The sequence below is a fragment of the Papaver somniferum genome, chromosome 2, assembly GCF_003573695.1.
Source record: "Papaver somniferum cultivar HN1 chromosome 2, ASM357369v1, whole genome shotgun sequence".
Classification (NCBI taxonomy): domain Eukaryota; kingdom Viridiplantae; phylum Streptophyta; class Magnoliopsida; order Ranunculales; family Papaveraceae; genus Papaver; species Papaver somniferum.
The window spans coordinates 68739279-68763230 of record NC_039359.1 but is presented as its reverse complement, the minus strand read 5'-3'; the positions used below and the strand labels follow the sequence as shown (position 1 = coordinate 68763230).

The 23952-nt window shown below is 39.2% G+C and overlaps 4 protein-coding genes and 2 pseudogenes across 4 annotated transcripts in view; 2 read left to right on the top strand and 4 right to left on the bottom strand.

The window, feature by feature from the left end:
* Positions 1 to 313: 313 nt before the first annotated feature.
* On the bottom strand, positions 314 to 2523 carry LOC113351310 (annotated as a pseudogene).
* A 3949-nt stretch (positions 2524 to 6472) lies between these two features.
* Positions 6473 to 7951, bottom strand: LOC113351309. The gene is made up of 2 exons (XM_026595321.1): positions 6702 to 7951; positions 6473 to 6611 (listed from the first exon to the last, which is right to left on the bottom strand). Exons 1-2 carry the CDS (start codon positions 7949 to 7951, stop codon positions 6473 to 6475), a joined length of 1389 nt encoding a protein of 462 aa, XP_026451106.1.
* Positions 7952 to 12228: 4277 nt separating this feature from the next.
* Positions 12229 to 13874, top strand: LOC113351308 (annotated as a pseudogene).
* Positions 13875 to 14231: 357 nt separating this feature from the next.
* Positions 14232 to 16003, bottom strand: LOC113351307 (legumin B-like). The gene is made up of 4 exons (XM_026595320.1): positions 15661 to 16003; positions 15297 to 15562; positions 14715 to 15161; positions 14232 to 14636 (listed from the first exon to the last, which is right to left on the bottom strand). The coding sequence occupies exons 1-4, from the start codon at positions 16001 to 16003 to the stop codon at positions 14232 to 14234; spliced, it is 1461 nt and encodes a 486-aa protein (XP_026451105.1).
* A 430-nt stretch (positions 16004 to 16433) lies between these two features.
* LOC113347945 (box C/D snoRNA protein 1-like) lies at positions 16434 to 22119 on the top strand. The gene is made up of 4 exons (XM_026591634.1): positions 16434 to 17022; positions 20777 to 20845; positions 20977 to 21109; positions 21427 to 22119. The coding sequence occupies exons 1-4, from the start codon at positions 16574 to 16576 to the stop codon at positions 21919 to 21921; spliced, it is 1146 nt and encodes a 381-aa protein (XP_026447419.1). The 5' UTR covers positions 16434 to 16573; the 3' UTR covers positions 21922 to 22119.
* Positions 22120 to 22402: 283 nt separating this feature from the next.
* LOC113351306 (disease resistance protein RGA2-like) overlaps positions 22403 to 23952 on the bottom strand; it is a 28280-nt gene continuing 26730 nt past the window's right edge. Inside the window, exons 10-11 of the mRNA XM_026595319.1 lie at positions 22862 to 23285; positions 22403 to 22717 (exon numbers count right to left, since the gene is read on the bottom strand). Of these exons, the coding sequence (XP_026451104.1) occupies positions 22403 to 22717; positions 22862 to 23285 (739 nt within the window). The remainder of the gene's footprint in view (positions 22718 to 22861; positions 23286 to 23952) is intronic.

The window sequence follows — 23952 nt, the reverse complement described above, 5'->3', positions numbered from 1 at the left end:
GCCTTTGGACAGTCCCTCTTTCATCATTGGGATACGTGATACTCCATACTCTCTTTGTCAGAGAAAAATGCTCGATCGGTGAGTCTAATAGGTTGATGTTTAAATGTTTTGATAATTGACATTGAGCGTACAGGACAGGAATAAGAAAACTGAAAACCCCAAACGAAACAGAAGCACAGAGAAAAACAGAATTATTTTTTCTTTTTACAAGCAAGTTGTTATTGTGCTCAAGTTGATATTGAGCACACAGGCATTGCCAGATATCTTGGCCAAACGGACCTAAAACCCTCAACGTACACATACCATTTGTGAGTCATGTTATTTGTCTTCCCAACAAGATTCCGCAAAACACAATTCCTCCATACCATGCGTTGGATAAAAACCTGCATCAAGGAAAAAACAAAATGACTGAATCAATGTCTCGTTTCTCGAAATATTCAATGTTTGATGGTTCATTGATTTCAGATGCATAATCACTCACTTCTTACTACAATCTACAGGATTCGATAAATCAGCTGTCCAAATTTGCCATGCTAATTGAGCAGAAGCAACGATCAAACATACATAAAATGGCCATCCTGTACATCAATCTACCCATGTTGTTAGTGTAGTAATTAAAGGCTGGAACCGGATCATTATTTCAAGATTTATCAGGACATGCGGGCAGGTTAAGAAGGACGAGCTAGCTTGTCCATTCGACCTCCATTGAGCTAGTCAGCTAGCTAAACATATAATTGGCTTATATATTTATAATATCATGGAGTCATTATAAGTAATATACGTAGTACGTACCAATGCTTGCATTATATCCAGAGAGACTTAAGGTGATAATAGATGCAATCCCGAAAGCAGTTATCCAAATTTTCGTCTGATCACCAAACAGTATTGCCGTAGATTTGACGCCCACTCTCAAGTCATCTTCTTTATCCTGCATGGTGGTAAAATGAAACTCATCGATATCATGTTGTATCCTAGCTAATCACCTGCAATAGAGTTTCCAACTTTCGAATATATATCTTCGACTTCATGTACGATCAAAAAGTTAACATAATTAACTATTTAGGTGGAAAAACTGTCAAGGATTTTTAATGAGATATCTTAGTTATCTTACCTGATGTGCATAGATAGTATCATAAACAAGAGTCCAAAATACTCCAGATGCGTATAACGGTAGGGAAATAGCATAATTCAAGCTTCCTTCAATGGCAGCCCATCCTAATAAAGCTCCCCAATTAAACGCAACACCCAAATATGCTTGAGGCTGCAACCATATGATCTTAACTTATGAATATATACTATATAGGAATGCTTTGCATATAAGTTCTTGTACATTAAGAAGTCATTAATTAGTTACCCAAAATGTCAGCCTTTTCATGAGGGGATAAGAGAAAATTAACGGCAGCAAGAGTAACCCTAAAACACGGCTGTAGCAGAACAAATTTAGATACGTTTTTACTTAACATAATAATTGCAAGATGTACTACACACATCGTCAGCCAAGCTTATGGGATTGTGAAATCATGCTAATCAGCAGATTAGAGTGCGAGTCGCCTGTAGTTATTAAGTTGAAAGAGGAATCCAAGGTATAAATGTATAATAGAACTAGAAAGCCAAGAAAGTTGAGCCCATGATATGGTGTCAGTAGAGCACTAGCTAGTGGTCTAGACTTCGTTCGCTCCACCTGAAGCATATCAAAGAACTTATTAACATGATAAAAAGCTTTGTCTCCACTAAAACCTATTAAGAATCAATTACTGAAAAATATTAAAGCAAGAGAGAAGACGATTACGTTTATATTGAAATTGCAGCGAATACGGACATTGTAGGATGGAAAAGAGTACTACCACAAAATAATTTGACTAACTTCGGAAAAACCCATAAAAATAGTAGTGTTACCTTAGCATCAATGTCACTGTCAAGGATATCATTTATCACGCATGCCACTGACCGTAGAAACAATGAACCGAGTCCAAAAAGTACCAACATCTCAATATCAAGAAGTCTGGATGAGGGCGATGCTAAAGTTATCGACCTGATGAACATAGAAATTATAGTAGCAGAAAAAAAGGTTAACTGTATATATGATTTCATGCAAATTTCAGGATCAAACAGAAGATATATAAAGCTAATAATTCTATGTACTGATCCGAATCATCCGATCAAATCATCTGTCAACACTCAACAGTCTTAATTCTAATTAATCCTTGATAGTTTTTCTTTTTTTTTTCTTGATTCAAATGACTATATATATGTTGCAAATCATGTAGTTTTCACGCTCAATAGATTAATAAATTGCCTACGGATGGAAGAAAAGCCAAAAACATGGCCAAGCAAATAACCATGTTGGGGTTAGCTTATGCAATCGAGCAAGGTGAGCGTAAGGACGAACCGCCTTAGGAAGATGTAAATCAATCCATGAAGTCGACAACTTACAAACCACCTCCTCTTAGTTTCCAATTACTTTGTCACCATCGTCACTTCGGTTCTTAGCAATCTCCTTTTCTACTGAACCAGTTGAAGCATTTGTCCTATGATCACTCAGATGGCATCAGCTACTGCTAAATTTTTGACATATTTTAAATCTGGTTTCTCGGGTTTTCAGATGTAGAGGAGGTTGCGGAATAACGGGCCTTAACTGCCGAGATATTAAGGGAACCATTGGCAGCATAGAAAATGAGGATGATTGAATTCCACTTGAAAGACAAAACGAGGATGCTATTTTTGCTTCTTTTGTTATTAACAGGAGAGTCTTTGATGAAAAACTTTACTCAAAGTCTCTTGTAGATGGGGAAACCTACTTCTACATCCAAGAAACATAAACACACACACAATGAAGTAAACAAGCAAGAGATGCACAATGACACAAGATATACGTGGTTCGGTATGATCACAGCAAGAGATGCACAATGACACAAGATATACGTGGTTCGGTATGATCACCTAGGTCCACGGAGTGAAAGAATGATCTTATTACTCGATTTCAAGGTTATAAGGGATGTCAATCACTAGCAAGCTCTCTTTTCTCACTACAAGCTCTTAGTATTCTCTCTTCCCTCACTCATTACTTGTCCTTTAGCTCTCTACATAGCTCTCTATTTATAGCTACAAATGATGATACATCCAAGTTACAGTGTGTGTCGCGGTATATCTTCCTTGATGTCCTTTCCGGGTGGCTGGTGATGTCTCATCCAAGATGTAGGTCCGAACCTAGTGATGTCTTCTCCCGATGTGCATCCATCCGATATCGATTGCTTAGCAAGTGTAGACGATCTCGCCCTTGATGTTCTTAGACGAGTCTTACTTTGACCAGATTCTCCTTATCCTCTCAACTACCTCGTCGGTGCATTTATTGCTCTTGTACTCGATTGCTATCTCTTCAGTCACTTCCGATCTTTACACGTATTGTCTACAAGGGTTTCCTTGGTGTCTCTTTTCTCGCGCCAAGGTCGCGTAGGATGATTTGGTGCTTCACTCTTTATTTGTTGTCGATGCCCTACTACCTAGGATTGCTCCACCTGGATATGTGGATTATTCACACCCACATCTCTCATTTAATTAATTAATCATTTAAGTTTCATTTGTTTTTTTTTAAAGCAAGGTTTAAATTTCATTGTGAAGGAATAACTGGGGTGAGAGATGATAAAATAAGTTTTAAATAACTCAATATTTTGGCCTATAGAGGAATGGTCCAATTGGTGCAAACTGTGCCAGGTCACCTGGCACAGTTTGCACCAAAAACTCTTTTAATATTTTAAATAATGAGAATATCTCAATCCTTCAGGCAGATGATGGGGTTAGAGAGGAAATTGAAGAAATTGAATTTGAGAAATCTCTCAAATCCTCGTCTAGCGAGGACAAGGCTTCAAAATGGAAAGAAAGAGAGCTTCAGAGACTTGCCTGGAATGGTAAGAATGAGAGTCCGAATAATGAAAATTTGGGAAGAGGACAAAGATCGCAAATTAAGAAGCAAATTAAGAAGCGTTACTAAGTTAATGTTTTCTTAGGGCTTTGATTTGGTTCTATTTTTGTTGTTGTTTAGTCTTGGAGCTGATTTTTTCCCTCCATTTGATTTTCGTATTGCTTTTGGTGTCGGCTTTAGCCTTCCCTCGAGGCACGCTTAGGCATTTACATTGTTTTCTCTTTTCTGCTTCATTAATAAAATTTTACCCTTTTCTGTCCAAAAAAAAAATATAAGGTTGGATTAACATTAAACATGGCTTGTTTAAGTAAATTTAAATTTTCTGTAGCTATTAATGTTTTATTTTTATTTTTGAAAATGTTTTGAATGTTTTCTCAGTAGAGTAGGGCACTATGTTTCTTCGGAAATTGGGTGACTTGGTCTACTTTAAGATCTGTACACCAAAGATTCAAGGAGGCTTGGGAGTTCATGATTCAAAGGTAAGTGGTGTTGGACTGTTGGAGGTACTGTAAAGAGAGGAGACTGGGCAACTACATAAGAAGTCAAAAAGGGAATGGCAGTATAATTTGGTGTTCTAAAGATAAAGGTGCTAATTTGACCTTTGCATTTCATTGCTAAACAACGACTGATTAGACGGTAAGAGATCAAATGCTGGTACAAATCCTTCTTAGCAAATTTTACTGACGCCATGGGAATTCTTACAATTCAAGAGGCGTAGGTAGCTAGAGATTGGCACAAACCAATTAAATATTTCATGTTTCAGAATCCAGATTTTCATAGAAGGAAACTGTATCTATGTGGCGGGCCAACAAGATTCTAGACCATAATCAGTGCACCCTTCATGCTGGAGAAAATGAGGTTTAAGATATTTCAGGCACGACTAGTTCCAGACCATAATTCCAAACCAAGAATTACATCCATACATGATAGGGATATAATTTTACAAAAGTCACTAGTGGAAAATGAATTTTTTAAGTCTGGTTGTGATTTATAAGAAAGACTTCCCCAAGGCTTTCTTAATGGGTTGGGCTTCCTACGGTGGACGTTTTGTGATCAAAATAAAATCGAGTACCCTTAACAGTCGTTATACTAGTGGACTTCCCTAGAAATGGTTTACGTTGTGAAAAGGCTAGCCCTTGCGGTTTTTCCCAGAGGATTCCTGAAACGGCTAATGGTTGTCCGTTTTATTATAAAATCACGGCCAATGATCACCCGTTTTCCATATAACGGACAGACATTGACCGTTTTCAGTATCTTGACCAGTCCACGCCCATTGAAACGGCTAACCATTAACCGTTCAGAAAATTTCCCAAAACAAGCAGAATCGAGCACAGTTCTTCACAGTTCTTGTGTTCTTCCCCTTTCGTTTCTCTCTAGGTTCTTCTTCTTCCCCAACCTTTTCACCAAAACATCATTTATACTAGTTCTTTAACCGGGTTTGTTGAGGAATCTCTTAACCACAAGGTCGATCATTAAAGAGGTTGGACATCAAATTAATCCAAGGTAATCTTATTAACCTTAATACCCTAGTTTTAACTTTTATTCAATTGCAAAGATTTACATTATATTTGCAATGAATAGGATGAATTGAATGAAAGTCCTAATATCTAATCCATTCTGAAGCTTTCAATTTATGCAATATTATTGATTTTAGAAACTTATATTGATTTTAGAAGCTTCCAATAAAATGAACTTGTTTATTCATCTTGGTACTATATATTAATATATTTCCGTCCCAATACGTTTTGTGTGTAAACTGGAATCCATTTTAAAAATTGAAAATTTAAATTAAGCTCGGATCAACTATTCGGTGAGCCAAGTAGCCTCTTAACCAAGCAAAAATTTGCTCCGACCAAAAACAACGTAACCAGGAAGAAGGACCATTTGGATAAGCAACTCTAAAACCGGAAATGAGTGTATACGGGGTGTAAGCTTAAAAAGGTCAAGGAACGGTTATCCGTTAACCGTTCTTAGAAATCTTAGAACGGCTAATCAGTAACTGTTCTCAAAGAACGGTCAATCGCTACCCGTTATATTGAAGAAGAACGGTTAATGAGTTACCGTTTTCAGCTTTTTCAAAAGGGCATGGATAGCCATTTCCGGACTTTTCCCGGAGCTTCCGGGAAGTGGGGGTTTTGGCCATGCTTTTTAGCTTTGGGAAGGGTCTGAGCATGCCCATAAGACCCAGTCTAATTCTCTAAGAATTCCTGGATCCCACTGAACTTAGCCATCCAGTATATCACATTATTGTAAAAACAAATTCTAAAGTGATTTTTTCTTAAAATTTGAGAGTCATAGCTACTAGCTAGAGATTGACACAAACCAATTAAATATCTCGTGTTGGTTGAAGTTATCATATTTATTTCATTTGCATTAAATTGGATCAACACAAGGCATGCATGATTATTATTTTTTTTTTGAAAAGGAGATGGGGTCAAGGAGACCCCAACCTAGAAACGAAAACAGAAAAGGAACAGACAAAAAAATAAAATAAACACTAAAGAGCAACAAACTCACTACTTCCCCAAGGGGAAAAACTCTTGCAAGCTACACCTATCTGTAGTATGTTTTTCCCATGGCATCCTCCCTAATGATTTTCTTCAACTCTTCAGAAAACGAGTTTGGGTGAACCACAACAAAATTTCCTGCAGGTCTAGAACTAGCAAGCAAATCAGCCGCACCATTAACTTCTCTATAGTTATGAGAGTGAGAACATTTTTCAAACTACATTCGGAGTCTTTTAATAGACTCCCACACATGGTGACATGTCTTGGAATCAGACCTAAGAGAGATTCTGGAGTGGTCATTGAAAAGAGCAAGTTTAAGACCCGCTTCAATGCCTTGAAGCTCATGCAAAGTAATGGAGGAGGGACCTGAACTACCTTCCACTGCAGAGAGAGCAGTTCCATGCTCATCTCGAATTATTGCCCCAAAAACAGCACCATCATCACTTAAGGATCCATCGGTATTGACTGCCACATCCCCTACCTCTGGTTTTTGCCAGCTTATAGCTTTTTGAACAGGTAAAAAGAACTCAGTGTTACACCTTATTCTAGCTGTCAAGCTACGGGACTCATTGTTGTCAGGCATATAGACTTTGCACGTGTCCAAACGGAGCCTGACATCTTCGATTATCTTTAAAAGTAAGAGGCCAGCAGGCATGCTCTTTTGAGAAAAGGTCCTCCTATTTCTTTCACACCAAACATGATATATGAAAGCATTAAACATGAGCCTCTTGATTGTACCTATAGAGTTTCCACCCTTTATGTGCTCCACACACCAGTCAATCTGCTTGTCCCAGTCTTGAGCAATAATGTCTCTAAGTCCCAAAAGTCTTATAATGTGCCTCCAAATGAAAGCGGAATAGCTGCAGCTAAAAAACAGATGGTAGTCATCCTCAAGCATGATATTACAAAGGCTGCAGACTTGATCGACCTCCATTCCCCACGAAAGAAGCTTGAATTTGGTCTTCAAGCCACGTTGAAGACTGACCCAAACAATAAAACAGTGCCTTGGGATGCAATGTGGAAACCAAATCAATTTGTGCCACTTTTTTTTGACTTCTTTATGCCTCAAAGCATTGTAAGTATCCTTGAGGACAAATTCCCCCGTGTTGCCAGCCGTCCACACAACCCTGTCACAAATTAGGTGATCTGTTTGAATGCTCTCTACCTCCGTCACAAAATTCCCCAACGCATTTTTCAGATTTGGAGATAAGTTCCAGGTCCCCTCAACCAGACAACTGCTGGCCCTGGCGTCAAGATGATGGTCCGAGTCAAACTGAGTTTGTGGAGGAAACATGCTCATAAGGCTACCATGGCCCAACCAATTATCTTTCCACAGCTTTGTGTTGTCCCCATTGCCTATAAGGTGGAGTACAAACTTTGTAGCTATAGTTCTGTGATCCAGGATACGTCTCCAACACCAAGAAGAATCCGCCGGGGCTTTCACATACCAGAAATCTTGATCCTTGATTAAATTAGCTTGTACCCATCTCACCCATATGATGTTTTTGCTGCTCACTGTTCCCATATATGCCTTAGGTTTGCCATAGTATTGGTGGTGGCAATACACCTAATGCCCAAGCCTCCTTCCGACATAGGATGGCAAATTTTTGTCCACTTGACAAAAGGTTGTTTGTAGATCAGCTCTATGCCTTCCCATAGGAATTTTCTGAAGATGCTATTAAGTTCATTAATGGTTCTTCTATGGAGGACAAAACACGAGGTCCAGAAGATAAGCATGTTACTGAGAACTGCTTGAATCATAAGGACCCTACCAGCATGCGCAAGATCCCTTGCATTCCAAGATTTAATCCTGGACTTCACTTTATCAACTAAGGAAATGAAATCTTGATGAGAAAGTCTGGTGGAGAGGAGAGGAAGGCCCAGATACCTCATTGGGAGAGTGCCGACTTCAAACCCCAGGACAGATTTGATGCTATAAGAGGTAATATCATCGACCGAGGAGAAGAGTTTCTAAAGCATTTGCAGACCTGACATCACCCTTCATGAAAACAAGAAGGTCATCTGCAAAATAAAGGTGAGTAATGACGGGGATTTTACATTTTGGGTGCAGAGAGAACTGCCCGGAGGCCACCTGTTTAAGCATGATCGAGTTAAAAAACTCCATGAGGAGTAAAAAAAGGTAAGGGGATAACGGGCACCCCTTACTTATGCCTCTTCTGCCATGAATATAACCATATGCACTTCCATTGACCATGATGGAGAATTTTGGGGTAGTAATACACATCTTAGTCACCGGATGAGCTTTTCAGGGAAATTGAATTTAGTGAGCACCGTAAGGATATCATCCCAACTGATGTAGTCATAGGCCTTTCTGAGGTCAATTTTAATTGCACATCTGGCAGCTCCGTTATTTCTTTGGTAATTCCTGAGCAGCTCATGCGCAAGCATGATGTTATCCTGAATGCTTCTGCCTGATATAAAAGTTGATTGGCACGGACTTACCAGCTTCCTCGCCACATTTTAAAGCCTAACGGTAAGGATCTTGGCAATGCACTTGTACATAACGTTGCAGCACGCTATGGGTCTGAAATCATTCAAGGTAGTCGCATTAGTAACCTTAGGAGCTAGGGAAATAAGAGTAGCATTTACCTCTCCCAGAAGTTTTGCACTCGAAAAACAACTCTTAATAGCCTTGATGAAGTCTCCACGAATGATCCTCCAGCAGCTTTTAAGAAATGAGCAGAGAACCCGTCCGGGCTTGGGGCTTTGTTAGAGTCGACAGTGGAAAGAGCATGAATGATCTCATTGTCGGTGACTGAATCAACCATTTTTCTGCCCTCTTCCTCAGTGACGATATTAACTAATTCAATTTGGTCCCAAGCATTCTCATCATAAGGAGTCTCATTTGCATGGCCAAATAGCTTCGTATAGTAAGCCACACACTCAGATGATATCTCGGCATCACTGTTTAGTCTGTTCCCTTCGTCATCATTCAACACCAGAATACGGTTCCTAGACCGCCTCTCCTTTATATAGTTGTGGAAAAACTTAGTGTTGTTGTCCCCTAACTTCAGCCACTGGACTCTCGATTGTTGCTTCCTCATCGATTCTTCTTGTCTGGATTTCTTGGTGTAATTTTTAATTGACGTCCTCTCGTTGTTGATTGAATCTTGACACAAAGGAGCTAACTGTAGGGTACTCTGTGTCGTGTCTAACTGAGCTTTAGCTGCGACAACTTGGTCTCCGAAATTAGAGAACTTATTCTTCTTCCATAAGATCAGATTAGCTTTTACATTTTTTAGCCTGGTAACAAAAATAAACATTGAAGTACCTTGCACTGGGATATTCCAAGCTTCCTCAACAACCTTTAAGAAATCGTCTTCTTCTGTCCAAGTGTTGAAGAATCTATAACTCTCGGGCCATTTCCACGATCAGCAAAAACACTCATTATCATAGGTGAATGATCAGAAATTCCACTATTGCAGAAATCAGTAACTGAGTCGGGGAAAACCTCTATCCAAGCTATATTGATGATAGATCTGTCAAGCTTACAGGTTATTCGAGACTCAGCATCCTGTCTGTTCGACCAAGTATAAAAACATCCCGCATAAGGGCAATCAAATATTTGGGATTCTTGTAAGCATCCCTGCAAGGCTGCCATACTGGTGGTGGAAACCGGATTGCCACCTTCTTTCTCATGAGCGTACAAACAAGCATTAAAATCACCCATAAGGCACCAAGGAAATGTATTCGACTCTGAAAAACACTTGATATTGGACCAAAGATCTTCCCTCTGCGTTTCTGAGTTGTGAGCATACACAAAAGTAGCAATGAACCATGGACCATTTTGTATAGAAACACTTACAGTAATGTGTTGCGCTGAGCTGGAGATGTAATTAGCTTTCACTACACTCCCATCCCAAATCACCCAAATCCTTCCCAACTCGTGATGCGAGTAGTTATCAAAATGCTTCCACGAAGGAGCTATGCTAGCCAGGATTCTGTCCTTATTTTGTTCTTGAACTGTAGTTTCAACCACACCACAAATATTGATATTATTCTTATAAATGATTTTTTTTAATTCCACATGCTTCAGAGGGTCATTAAGCCCCCTGATATTCCAACAACCCATATTAATTGTCATTGGAAAGTCTGGCGGGAGACTTTCTCACCCGACCCGGTTGCTTTAGGTCGGTAGTTCTAACACCCATGTGCGCTCCACTTGCTTTTCCTGACGCATCATGAATGACATTCAATTTCTGCACAACATTACTAACTCCTCCCATACCCGCCCCTCTTACTGAGTTAATTGAGAAGTTGGTTATTTCCCTCATAGAGTTGTCTTGGCCCTTTGTACTACTATCTCTTCATCTACACCCTCGCTTTCCTCATCTTCCAACAACGGGGAGAATGAGTTGTTAACTGTAGCCATCATAGACGTCTGCCTAAGCTGCAAAGGAGGGGGAGGAGGGGGACCTTCAAACCCAGGAGGGATGTCAGGGTCGGTGTCATCCACCTGCATGTGAGAGGTCACTGCTGTCTCAATCCTCAGTGGCTCACTACTCATTTTCATGTTATTTCTCTTGTGCGACACAGGAATCCATTCACATTGCTCTACTGGGGGTGGCAATACCATCTCATTACTCTTCTGCTTACCATGTACACTCCTCTGTTTCACCATAGGTGGGTTACTTGTGCTACTTTTGCTTGCTGTTCTGTTTGCTTTGGGCATTTTGATTCATTGTGACAAAAGGTCGAAAACTTGGAGCACTGTGGAGGTTTCCAGGCATACTCTACTCCAACACTAAACTTCCTCCCATCATCAGTCACTACAGGTATTGAGCTCTTCAAATCCGACTTTGGGTTAACTTCTACACATACTCGAGCATATGCCATTCGAGTTCTAGCAGCATTTGGACCATTAAGAAAGAGGGGTTTGCCTTCATGATGTAAGCTCTAGCTCCATGGACAGTCATCTCAAGGATTCCTTTTATCTTCCATGCTTTCTCAACAGTCCTCTTAACCAACCCATAAGTCAATCTGTGACCAACAAATCCGCCTACAACAAGTCTTTCATATGCATTCACCAGTTCACTAAAATCATCCTTTTTGATCGAAGCAGACAAATTACCATCTACCATCACCGGGGGTACATAAGCCAGATCCTCAGAGGAGCTTGGAAGAACTGATCTTGATCTACTAGCCACTCCGTTCCAGCTCAAATTTGGAGATTCAACCCTCTTAGGGTTAGCAGACGAAAGTGAAGGGGGAACAACGGAACTCTGACCAGGAAGAAGGGGGAAGGAAGCACCAGAAAGCTCAATACCTGGATCAGGAGGGAGAATTGTAGCCATGGCTACAGGAAAAGGAAGCTCAGCACTCTCCTGATTTTTCTGCAACCCTAATCGCCTAAAAGCAGAGTCAACGTCGCACGGCCAGGGTCAATCGGTTTGTATATTTTTACCTTCTTCAAATCTCTTTATCATGCATGATTATTTCACTAGTATCAAATTCGAACTGCACTGTCAAATAGGATTAACAGAAGGCACATTTAATTATTTCATTGCTGCGGTTGCAGTGACAAAGGGATTGGCATAAGCCATTTAACTACTTCATTTTTGCGGTTGTAATGATAAAGAGATTGACATTAAGCTTTTAAATATACCATCGTTAGAATTGCATTTACGGTATCGACTTGCTTCATATACGCTCTAACTACACCCATCTACTATATAAAAAGAACCCGTGAAGCCTATTAATGACAAAATTCTCTCATCTTCAAATTTTCTTTATCATAGCCTTGCAAGAGCAAATTAAACAGATATTTTAAGAGAGTGCGAGATGGAGAATGATATGCAGAAGCAACAGCATAACAACCATGGTGGTGATGAATCATTCAAACTAGTCGGTCATGAAAATTTCACAAGAACAAATCCAAGATCCGACAAATTTCATGTCAAAAAATTCCACCACGTTGAGTTTTGGTGTAGTGATGCAATCAATGTGGCTCAACGATTTTCATACGGACTTGGCATACCAATTACAGAAAAATCCGACCTTTCCACGGGGAATATGGTGCATGCATCTTATCTACTCCATTCAGGTGATCTTAACATCCTCTTTACAGCTCCTTACTCTCCTTCGGTGGCCGAAATACTAACTCGCACTACTAGTAGCACTGCCTCCATTCCTACTTTTAATCATTCCATGGCACGTTCATTTTCCACTTCACAAGGTCTTGGTGTTCGAGCAGTTGCTGTAGAAGCTGACGATGCAGAGTCTGCATTCAATATCAGCATTTCATGCGGTGCCAGACCATCACATCCTCCAATGGAAATCAATGATGGTATTATCATCTCAGAGATTGAACTCTATGGAGATGTTGTTTTGCGTTAAATTAGCTTCAAAAATTCAAATCTTGGTCTCAATTTCTTGCCAGGCTTCGAAGGTGCGTATATATGTACTGTATTATTGATGAACAACAAGATGTGCACTTAGCAGCCTCGACAATGCTTTTTCCTACATGCACGCATAAGAACCACTATATATTAATATATCTTCATTGATCGGTTCGCTTTTGGTGTTTACGATCTCAGGTCTTACATAAGTTAATGTTCTTTTATACGTACATGTACTTGACCCGTTATCTTTTCTTATCTTATAGGTATATATGATGAGGAACCACCACTGGCTTCAAAGGATTTAGAGGATTTTGGGATACGACGCTTGGATCATGTAGCAGGGAACGTAATGAATTTACCTGAAGTTGTTAAATATGTGAAAATGTTCACTGGGTTTCACGAGTTTTCTCAGTTTACCATAAATGACCTAACAGGAGTAATTGAAAGTGGTTTAAATTCAGCAGTACTGGCGAATAACGGAGAATCAGTGTTGCTGAATATAACAGAACCGGTGCATGGTACAGAGAGGAAGAGTCAAATTCAGACGTATCTTGAACACAACCAAGGTGAAGGAGTAGGGCATATGGCATTTGCTAGTGAAGATATTTTTATGACAAAGAAATGAAAAAAAGAAGCCGTCACGGGTTTGAATTTATGCCACCACCACCACCAACTTATTACAGAACTTTAAAGCGTAGAATTGGAGATGATATTTTGAAAGATGAACAGATAAAAGAGTGCGAAGAGTTGGGGATTCTGGTAGATAAAGATGATCAAGGGGTTGTATTTCAAATCTTCGCCAAGCCTGTGAGCGATAGGTATGTACGCAAACAACGCAATACATGTATAGGTACAATTGTGTAGCCTTTTTTGGCAGTGCATTGAACTAAATTTTTATTGCATGACTTTTTCAGGCCAACAATACTGGTAGAGATAATACAGCGGATTGGATGCATGGTGCAAGACGAAGAAGGTGATATTGTTCAGAAAGGAGGATGTGGAGGATTTGGCAAAGGAAACATCTCAGCTCTTTTTAAATCTGTCGAAGAATACGAGAAGAATGACATTTATCCCAACTCACAATAAGTGCTACTATTGCTGCCGCTCCTCCTCCTACTATCACCACAACCACCACCTCTACATATACTACTACTACCACCACCACGACTACTTCTACAACTACTACTACGACGACAACGACTAAAACTAAGTACGAAGTCGGTATATAATGAAATAATGTGCATATTAGACGGTCATTAATAATGTAAATGAAATGAAAATACTACCATTTATTATATATCTTCAAGTGTTTGATCATACTTACGTACACCCAATTGGCGCTACGAACAAACTGTGCCAAGCCAAACCTGTCTACCTTCATAAGGATTTTTATTATTACGCGACTTAATTACATAAAACATAACCTAACTACATATACATATTTTAAGCAGAAGCCCATCTCTGTTCCTGCTGGGAACCAGACCTAGATGGAGCAAAAACAACCATTTCCTCTCTGTTGAACTTCAACCTTCTTGCTTCATCCCTTGAGATTCTGTATGAGTTCATCAAAACATCTTCTGGCATTGCCCTTAGAGTTGAAATCCTTCCGACTAGAGGACTGATCATGGCGTTGTCGTTAGTCTTGAATGCAACCCATTCTAATCCTTGGCTTCCTGCTTGTTTCACCACAGCAAAGTTCTGTGGAACTGTCAAAATTTGACCTTCTCGGACCTGTCCATCGAATACGGGACGTTCGTAGTTTCCAACAATTTGAATTCTACCATTTCCTCGTGTGACATAGATGATACTGTGGGCATTTAAGTTCCAGTGAGGTACCATGATAGCATTCTGCAGGAAAAATTATTTGATTAGTTACGAACATGATTAGTAAGCCGTAGTCGAATTTGATTGTTTTATTGATCTTACCCTGTAAAGAACACCTCTTTCGGCACTCAATTGGAGATAGCTAAGGATGGGAAGTTTCTGACTGTTAAGACTGCTGATTCTTCCTCCGAGTGGGCTGTAAACATCAGCACGAACAGGGTCGGCAATGTTATGCACAAGTCTAGCAGCGCAAAGAGTCTCCTCGAAACCGTTGTACCTAGTTTCTCTTTGTTCACGGTCTTCTTCTTCTTCTCTTCTTGGTGGCCTAATCACTCGAAGTCCGTTTTCAACTCTAACAATGTTGCCTCTGTTGTCGTTTAGGCTCTGGAGGCTCCTAGCAGTCTCGGTGCTAACTCCAAAAGCTTCTGCCAACATCTCTACATCGAATCCACTGAAAATATTGTTTCCTGATCTCTCTTCCTCAGTCTGGCGGCTTCGCTCGAAGGTTGTCTGGCCTTGTTGTTGCGGGTTTCCGGCCAAGTAGAATCTCTACATGATTAAGAGAGAAATATATATATATTAGTTCTGGTTCTAATGATTCAGATTCGTTCTTCGGGCTGAGAAATATAAATAAATTAATGCATGCATGGTTAAATCAGTTAATGCGTGGTTAATAATTCTTACTCTGGGTCTCTGATCAAGTTGGTTTTGGGCGTTGCTTGTGTCAAGAAGTCTGACAAGGACAAGTGGAGTCTCTCCATCATTGTAGAACCAGTGAGAGATTCCAGTGGGCAATGCTGCAATGTCGCCTTGTCGCAAGTGTCGGATCTTCTGATGCTCATCTCTATACCTGCTTTGTTGGCCTTGGCTGCTTCTTCCTTCAATTAATTGTTGGAATGATTGATATGTTGTTGGACAACCAGGAATCGAAACTCCTTGGATACCTCTACCTGCAACGCAGTTGGTATATAAATTAAGGGACATGCAAAACCAGTAATTGCATGAACATATGTTAATGGGACTCTGGGAATGGAGCTAATTAGCTAACCTTGGACAACATAGATAAGTTTAGGAGCATTGACGAATTCAGGCAACAGAAGGCCTCTAGGTTGAATAACATGACGAGTAACAGCAACACCAGCGCACTGCAATTGTTCTTCGTTCTCATCCCAACGTTCAGTAACACCAGCTTCAGATTGGATTGTTCGAGTGGGTTCAAGAGCTTGTATGTTCTCAATGCGACATTCACTTTCTTGACGGGACTGTCGTTGTCGTTGTTGTTGAGGCTGTTGTTGTCCTCCCCATACCTGTTGCTGCTCAATTTGAGCTAAACAGCCATGAAAGAAAATAATTGAACAAAGACTTACCAAGAAGAAAGATTTAGGCGCCATGGCTAGACAACTATATTATTGTGATTGATCTGTGAAGCGGAGAAATGAATTTGCTTAGTATTTATAGAGCAGATGAAGATGTGGCGGATTGACACGAAATGAAAGTGGTTGAGTTTGGTGTCCTGCTGGAGCAGAGATTCTTCTGCCATTTTTCATGCTGCATGGCTATGAATTGGCGAGTGGCGCCTAATTAAAAAGTTGTGATAAGAAACAAACAAATTTGATATCAGACACGCATTGGTATTGGACACCCGTATCCGTGTAACCCGTACCGGACACCCGTCTGTCGTTTTGTAATTTGATTTACACCGTTAGATGTCGCCACGTATACATATATACCGGAGTGCAGGTGTTCGTGCTTGACACTGAGTTTTATATGGAAAACCTAAAATCTAAAACCTTTTTGGCTCTTCTTCTAAAACCCCTCTTTTCTCTGCAACTGAAATTCCACAGCCTCCCAAATTTTCTCTCCCAGAAATAATCAAACCAATAATTAATCACAAACCCAACCATTAATTTCTGTATTATTACAGAAAGGAAGAAAATTTGGGGGTAATTTTGTGTGTAATCATGGTGGAAGGGGAAGAAGAAAAATCATCAACAGAAAACCCTAAATTGAAAGAGTCCTCCTCAATGTGTGAAGAATGTAAAGAAAATACATGGAAATACAAATGCCCAGGTTGTTTAATTCGTTCATGTAGTCTACCATGTGTAAAATCACACAAACAAAGAACTTCATGTACTGGTAAAAGACCTCGTGATGAAATCATTCCATTGTCACAGTTCGATGATAATCTTGTCATCTCTGATTATAGATTCTTAGAAGAAGCTAAACGAGTAGCTGAATCTGCAAAGAGAACGAGAAAAGCTGTATTTGGTGATTCTTTGGGGGAGGTTAATAAGTTGCCATTTAAGCTCAAGGAGCTTAGAGAAAAAGCCTGGAAAAGAAACACAAAACTTGCATTTCTTCCCAATGGAATGTCTAAGAGAGAAAAAAACAAATCGGAATACGATCAAAGGTTTGATTTTTTTTAGACTTCCTATTTCAATTGTTATTTTTCTGTTCTGTATTTCACTTAATTCCGTTCTCTTATGGTTATGGATTGCATATATAAATAAGGGTTTTGATTTAGGTTTGTCAATGCTTTGGTTGATCTGATGTTATATGTTCGATTCCTAGTTTTATTAGCCATGAGGTATGATTAGATATGTTAGGCAGTATGGTGACACCAGTTTGAGCTAAGACTAACTTAAACGATTTATTGAGGGTGTTGGTCCCAATTTAAGTTTACTGTTACTGATTGGTTGCTTAACAGCTAGAAAATGAACTTACCTATAAAGTTTGATTTGAATGCTGCGAGCCTGCGAAATGTGTATTTGCAAGATGTGTATCCGGTTTTGATATCTGGAATTTGTGGTGTAGTTATGCTACTATAGGATGCATTAGGAGTCGCTAAGTTTAATAAAAGCATATTGGAGATGATTTTGTGTTCAAATGGAATTGCATTTTAACATGGATGGCGGGTGAAACTCTCCATGTAATTACACTAGTAAAGAGTTAGACAGTACGACCACCACTCAACTGAAGGGGAGTGGAGGTTAACTGTGTATGACCAGTCAACTAAGGGGAGGTGGATGTTGAAATAACTATGCTTAAATAAAACCGGAGTGCCCGATTTTGGGCACTACACACTGACATGCATGCGTGAATACCACCAAAAAAAGCACCTACTTGCATTTATATCTCGAAAGCGGAGAAATTAGCTAACCTATGGGGTAAAGCTCTTCAGTTATGAAAGTGATCATGGCAAGAGATTGATCTAATAAATTCAAGGAAGAGAAACAGTTAGACTCACATTTGGTCTGAGTCACTGCTATCTCCTCTCCCTCTTAGTAATTAATGTATTTAGGGCCTGACCTGCACTGTAGTGTAGGCTCACAAGACAGACCAAGAACAGCTTGAATGGTATAGTAATTAGACTGGCTGAATGTACTTTAAAAGAACCACTAAAAGTACGTTATCATAGAAAGTGTCTTTTCTTCCAAGTGGAATGTCTTAGAGGGAAAAAACCATGTCCAGATGCGATAGAAGGCTTGATTTTTTTTTATTTTATTTTTTTGCTTTCTTTTGCTTAATTGTTATCTTTCTGATTGATTTTCTGTTCCGTTTTTCAATTCTCTTCACTTATGGTGGTGGATTACATATATAAAGCTTTTTATTTAGGTTTATCAATGCTTTGGTTGGTCTGATGTCATATGATTGAAGCTTAGTTTTATAGCCATGAGATGGAAATCATGAGATTAGACCTGTTGGACTAGAAAGTTCTGCCACACCAGTTTCAGCTAAAACAATTTATCAATTGGGACCAAAACCTCCAATTTGTTATACAAAGACCGAAATCAGGCAAAAAGGAGCGAGTTTGTAGACAACGGACAGTAATTTATATATTTTTGATTGTTTATATGAGCTAACTTTGATTTCATCCTTACAGAACTTATAGTACCATATATGGTTCTCAAAGGCTTAAATATAAATATACGTATTCCGTCGTTGAAGATACATAAGTTTTGCTCAACGGGAATTCCACTTCGTTGTTGTAGACACAGAATGATAAACATCTCTATTTGTGCAAAAGCAGCATCTGTCATGGTGCGATGAGCTGCGCTTGCACACGAGATTCCTGACTAGCTGTTACGACGCCAAACCGGTCGAATTCTTTTTTAATAGTTACTACTGTATTCAAGATCGGGATTGGGTTCTGGGTTCTAAAAGTTGGGATATTTATACCAGTTTTGGATTTTGAGTTTGGGGTATGTTTTCAGACTTTGAATCTTGTTATTAGAAAAGAGTTTGAGAGAGAAGGAGATGGTAAAGATTTTACCCTTTTGGTCATGGAAGAAGATTGCACTTTAAAATTCAGTGAAGGAGAGTTTAGAATTCCGGTCGATTCAGAATTGAGATTTTACAGTGATTTTCTACGAATCTGGAAATGCCCATGACATTGGTGATATTCCTATGTCCACCTGCAAGATCAGAGTTTACTAGTGGCTGTTCTTCGCCGCTTAAGAAACCGTTTGGATTGACTTAAGTTTAGTGTAATTTTCATTCTTAGAGTAGATAGATTTGATTTGTCTCGGTGTGTGAGTTCAGTAGTCGAATTTGTTGAAATTTCTGAGTTTACTTCTCTGTCTATGATTCCGTATAATAAGGAAGACAAAATTGAGAGTCTTATTGAAACTGGAAATGAGTGCGGGGACATGGTGCACGGACAAGAGCAACGTTGGCGGTTTCTGTATCTTATTGGTACTAAACCTAGGTGAAGATCATTTGGTCGTCAAGGGAAACCCCAACAGTGTTGATTCCTGGATAACGTGCAATGTCTCGCTGCTTTCCATTTCCTCCACCAGGATATGAGAGGAAGACTAGACCTGGCGATCTAGAATTACTAACAAAGGTGTACTTCGATTTCCCATTTAGTATCTGCTGTTGCTTATTTATCGTGATCCCTTGGTTCGTCATTGGTGCTTAAGTTGTGTATGATTCATGATTTAGTGACCTTGCTGATTATGTGGTTTTTTGAATTGGATGATGTGTACATATCTTGATTACTTGGACAGCCCTTTACTAAGATGTTGATTTGTTGGAGTTTCAACGAGTGAAGTTTCTTGATTGAGTTTTGGAGCTTGGATGCTTATGCAAGGCATGTTAGTTACACTATTAGCTCCTCATAGGGATAGACATAATCTGGGGGTACGAAATGATCGTCACATGATATATTGGTAACAGTTAAGTGGTCGTCGAGTAGATAATGGCTTACTGTATCTGTTTGCTGTCATTTAGAATTCAAGATTGATTTTAGTTGAATTGAAATATAAAAGCAGCCCAATTAGCAAGGTGAAACACCTTCAACTCACATAAATGATGTTACAAAATTGTTTCTGCAACTAGTCATTTCATATCTGTGAAGGCTAGACCTGCAAGTATTTACTTGAGATTTTGCTTCTACAGGCATGAGATTTTGTAGGATTTCTTATTAACTTCCTGAGAGCTGCAAATTATTTCTAATAGAGAACTGTTACCTAACTGATTTTGATGTTTTCGTGTTTTATTGTTTGTTCTTAATGTGATAATTTTACGGTATGTTCTGCTTTTATAGTTTATATCGTGACTGTTGTTGCATAATTAGTAGGTCACACAGGAAATCTCAGATATATCTTCTGCACATATCCCAAGATTTGTTCAATGCTGTTATATATGTATATCTAGGTAGCCAAATGATCTTGTCATTATTAGGAAGTTAAAAATTGTCTGGAATTCTGTTTACCAGTGTACCAAGGCCGTCCTAATATGCTAATCCACCTCATGGAGTTCTTCTTTATACTTGGGTTGAAATTCACATCTGGGTCTCACATTGTATGCTCATGGTTTGCTCTTTTTGTCTAGCTATTGGGTTTCTGTTGTTATCTCAATTTTGTTTACATTGGCAGCTGCTAATTCTAGATATTACCAGGCTTTGGATTGTTTAGCTCTCCTGTGATATGAAGAAAAGGATGTTTTAAAGGTTTTGGCAATGCATGATAGATCTAATGTTGCTTTGTTTTATCTTTTTCGAGTTTTGAAGCTTGAATTTTTATGTGCTATATAGCCTGAAATGATTTCTAGGTGTCAGGGAGACTCCAACATAGTTAAGTCATATTTCTGTTGAGTAGTTGTCAATTTTTTAAAGGATTGAAGACTGATAATTCGTTGCAATGTCTCTATTTTTATTTCAGGAAGGCATCCATTTTATGGACGATTGAATGGCGATTTCATTCAACTGATGTGGTTATAGTTGACAGCGGGTTAGTCATATAACTAATGCTTTTCTTGAGAAGTAGTTTTGGACAGCAAAGTTTATTATGTGTTCTGCCCTCGCATATCAGTAAAAAATTGATTAACGTACTGGCTCGGTATGTCTGGTTTTGTTGCACAGAGTAGATGAAAAAACTAAACTCTGTTCAGTAATTGAGGAGCATCTGAAGCCTGGTCCTCGGAATAATAAGCTGAAGCCATTCTCTGAGGAGCCATTAGATCGTCTCAAATTCTTCATTCGCAAAAATGCAAAGGTACCCTACTTTTCTTTTGATTATGCAGGGTTGAAGAAGTCCTTGATCGTTCTTTGGTATAGCTACTGTGTTCAGTGATATTTGTGTTTTTCTAATTGTGCTGTGAACTTGCGTTGCTTTCTACAAGTTCTTGATGGTTTTTTTTTTTTTGCGTTGTTGCTATCAAGTGGTCCTATACGATTTTATTTTTGTTTATTTTTCTGATCGGCTTTATGAATTTGTGTGAGTAACGATAGTCTCTCAACTTGGTACATCATTAAGCAAAGAATGAAAGACACTGTAAAAGTTCGTGATCCCATTCTCTGTCTCTCTTGCAGCATAACAAGTCTCCATATCGTGAATTGGACATAAAATCTTCAATATCGCGACAGTTGGCCAATACATTCGTTGTGGAGTATCCTGTAATTTACGTATATCTTCCTTCTGCCAGCGACGATTTGTGGGTCATTAAAGATGCAGCTCCTCCCGCTTACAAGTCGAATGAAACTAATTCGCCAATCCGTAAACGTGTTACCTTTAAGGTAGAAGAACCAAAGGAAGAAGAGGACCCACAGATACTAGATCCTATGAAGTGTATAAATGCAGAATCGATGTTGAGAGGGGAAACAGAAGATACCGACGAATTCTTCTTTTCTAATATTGGGGATTTGGAACTCCCAGAAAATTCCGGTTTTAATTTCGAACAAGACCTTAGAGATGCTTATTCAGGGCTTATTGGAGAAATAAATCCCGATGACTTTCTTGATCTTGATGGTGAGTTTCTGCAAAGTTTTAGCAACGAAGAACTGGAAGAAGGTGAGATCCCCGAGTGATGCAAGTACAGGTCTCAAGAGGGGTGTATCTGTCAGAAATCGTTTGTTCTTTTATTTTGTACCATACATGCATAATCTAAGTTGAGTGTGCATCTCCTCTAAGTGATGGTGAACAAATTCGAATTCTCAGGCATATATTATCTCATATCTTTGGTTTTATGGGATGAATTTAAGTTTTGTACATTACTTTTTTTTTTTCTTTTTGTGTCAGTAAGTGCCCGGTTGCAGGTTTGATACAAGTGTAAGCCACTGTAAGTGCTTTAGAAGTGTGTACTTCCTGTGAAGCTGAAATACTCTCTTTTATGGAGCTAAATCAGCTATGAAATTCAAACCATAGGCATTGAGTGTAGGAAATTTATCATTATATTATAAACATTACAAACACACTGATCTTCTTTACAATCTTATACATGGACACTCTCAGAGCAAGAAACTACAATCTTTTCCATCCCATTAAGAAACTCTTGTACTACCAGAGATGTCAAGAACTTTTAAGCTGACATGAGTGTAATCTTAGTTTCGCCAATCTTTTGAGAGAACGGATAGAGCCAGGTAATTTGGTCACCTTGGTATGTGAAATATCAAGTAAATCTTCCAAGGCTCCAATGTCTTCAGGTAACTCTTCAAAATCTGGGCAGTTGGAGACATTTAATGTTCGCAAGTTCTGGAGACTAGTGACTGAAATAGGAAGTTTTTTCATTCCTATATGTGAAAGATCAAGGTGCTTAAAGCTTCTCAATGATCCAATGCCTTCGGGAAGTTTCGAAAGCGAGCTGCAGCCGTGTAATACCAATGTCTGCAAATTATAGAGATTCTTGAAAGACTATTCATGGAATACATGAAGATCACTACATCCCGAGAGGTTAAGATATCTTAAATGTCTCAACGTTGAAAGCGAGGCCGGTAATTGTTTGATCCACGAACCTCTCAAGTATATTACACGCAAATTCCTATTCCGAAAAACATCTTGAATATTATCACAGTCTCCTGCTTCCACGGCCACAACCGTGCGTAATCTATTTTTATAATCACCCACTTCTGGAAACGTTCTCGGCAACTCTTCATCAAAAACCAAACGTCGAGTTTCGGAATTACTTGCTACCTTCTTAGCTGTTGAAAATGAGCACCCATCATCGCCAGCAATAGTACGCGCTAGATAATGTACAAAATCATGCAGCTTACACTTCTGAATGTCTGCTAACCCATCCTTGTTTTCTACACTTTGGAGTAAACAATTGGATAACAAGATGTCAAAATACTTATTTCCAACATCCTCCATTGAAATGTCACCACTAGATAATGGTACAAGAAAACCTTCCGCCATCCATAACTGAATTATAGTTTCTCTATCGATCTCCCAACCACTAGGAAATATAGAACAGTAACCAAAGCATTGCTGAATAGATGCTCCTTTTGTCTTCAATAATTAAAGCCTGCTCCATGTCTGTGGACACACGAACTACGTGGGGTCCGAATGCACACAATCAATCATTAACGTCTAAAGAGATTACGATGATGATACCCTGATGTGGATTCATTGGCTCAAAACCTTCGGGTTTATCATGGCCTCCTCCAACTACCCCGTGCGTGGCGATCATGCATGGGATACAAGTATTAAAGGAAAACAAAACATATAAGCGAATACGTGCGGAGCTAAATGAATGTAAAGTGCTGAAATGTAAATAAGACCAAGGTTTACGTGGTTCAGCACTAAGGCCTACATCCACGGGGTTTGTTGTTCTACTATATTATTCACGGTTACACGAATAGTTGAATGACTTTGGGTTTACATGTTTCTCTCCACTAAGGGATTAACTTACCCTTACTATTCTCTCTCTCTCTCTCCTTCTCTCCTGATGTTTTTTCGATCCCCTTTCCTCTTTGTGGAGATTGGGTATTTATAAGGTTGGAACGTGGGACCCATCTCTGAAGACCGTTGGAACCTTATCTTCTCGTGTCCTTGCGTCCATCACGCGGAGGTCTGCGTTTCCCCCTCGATCCCGCGGAGGCATCTTCGCTCGTTCCACAGGT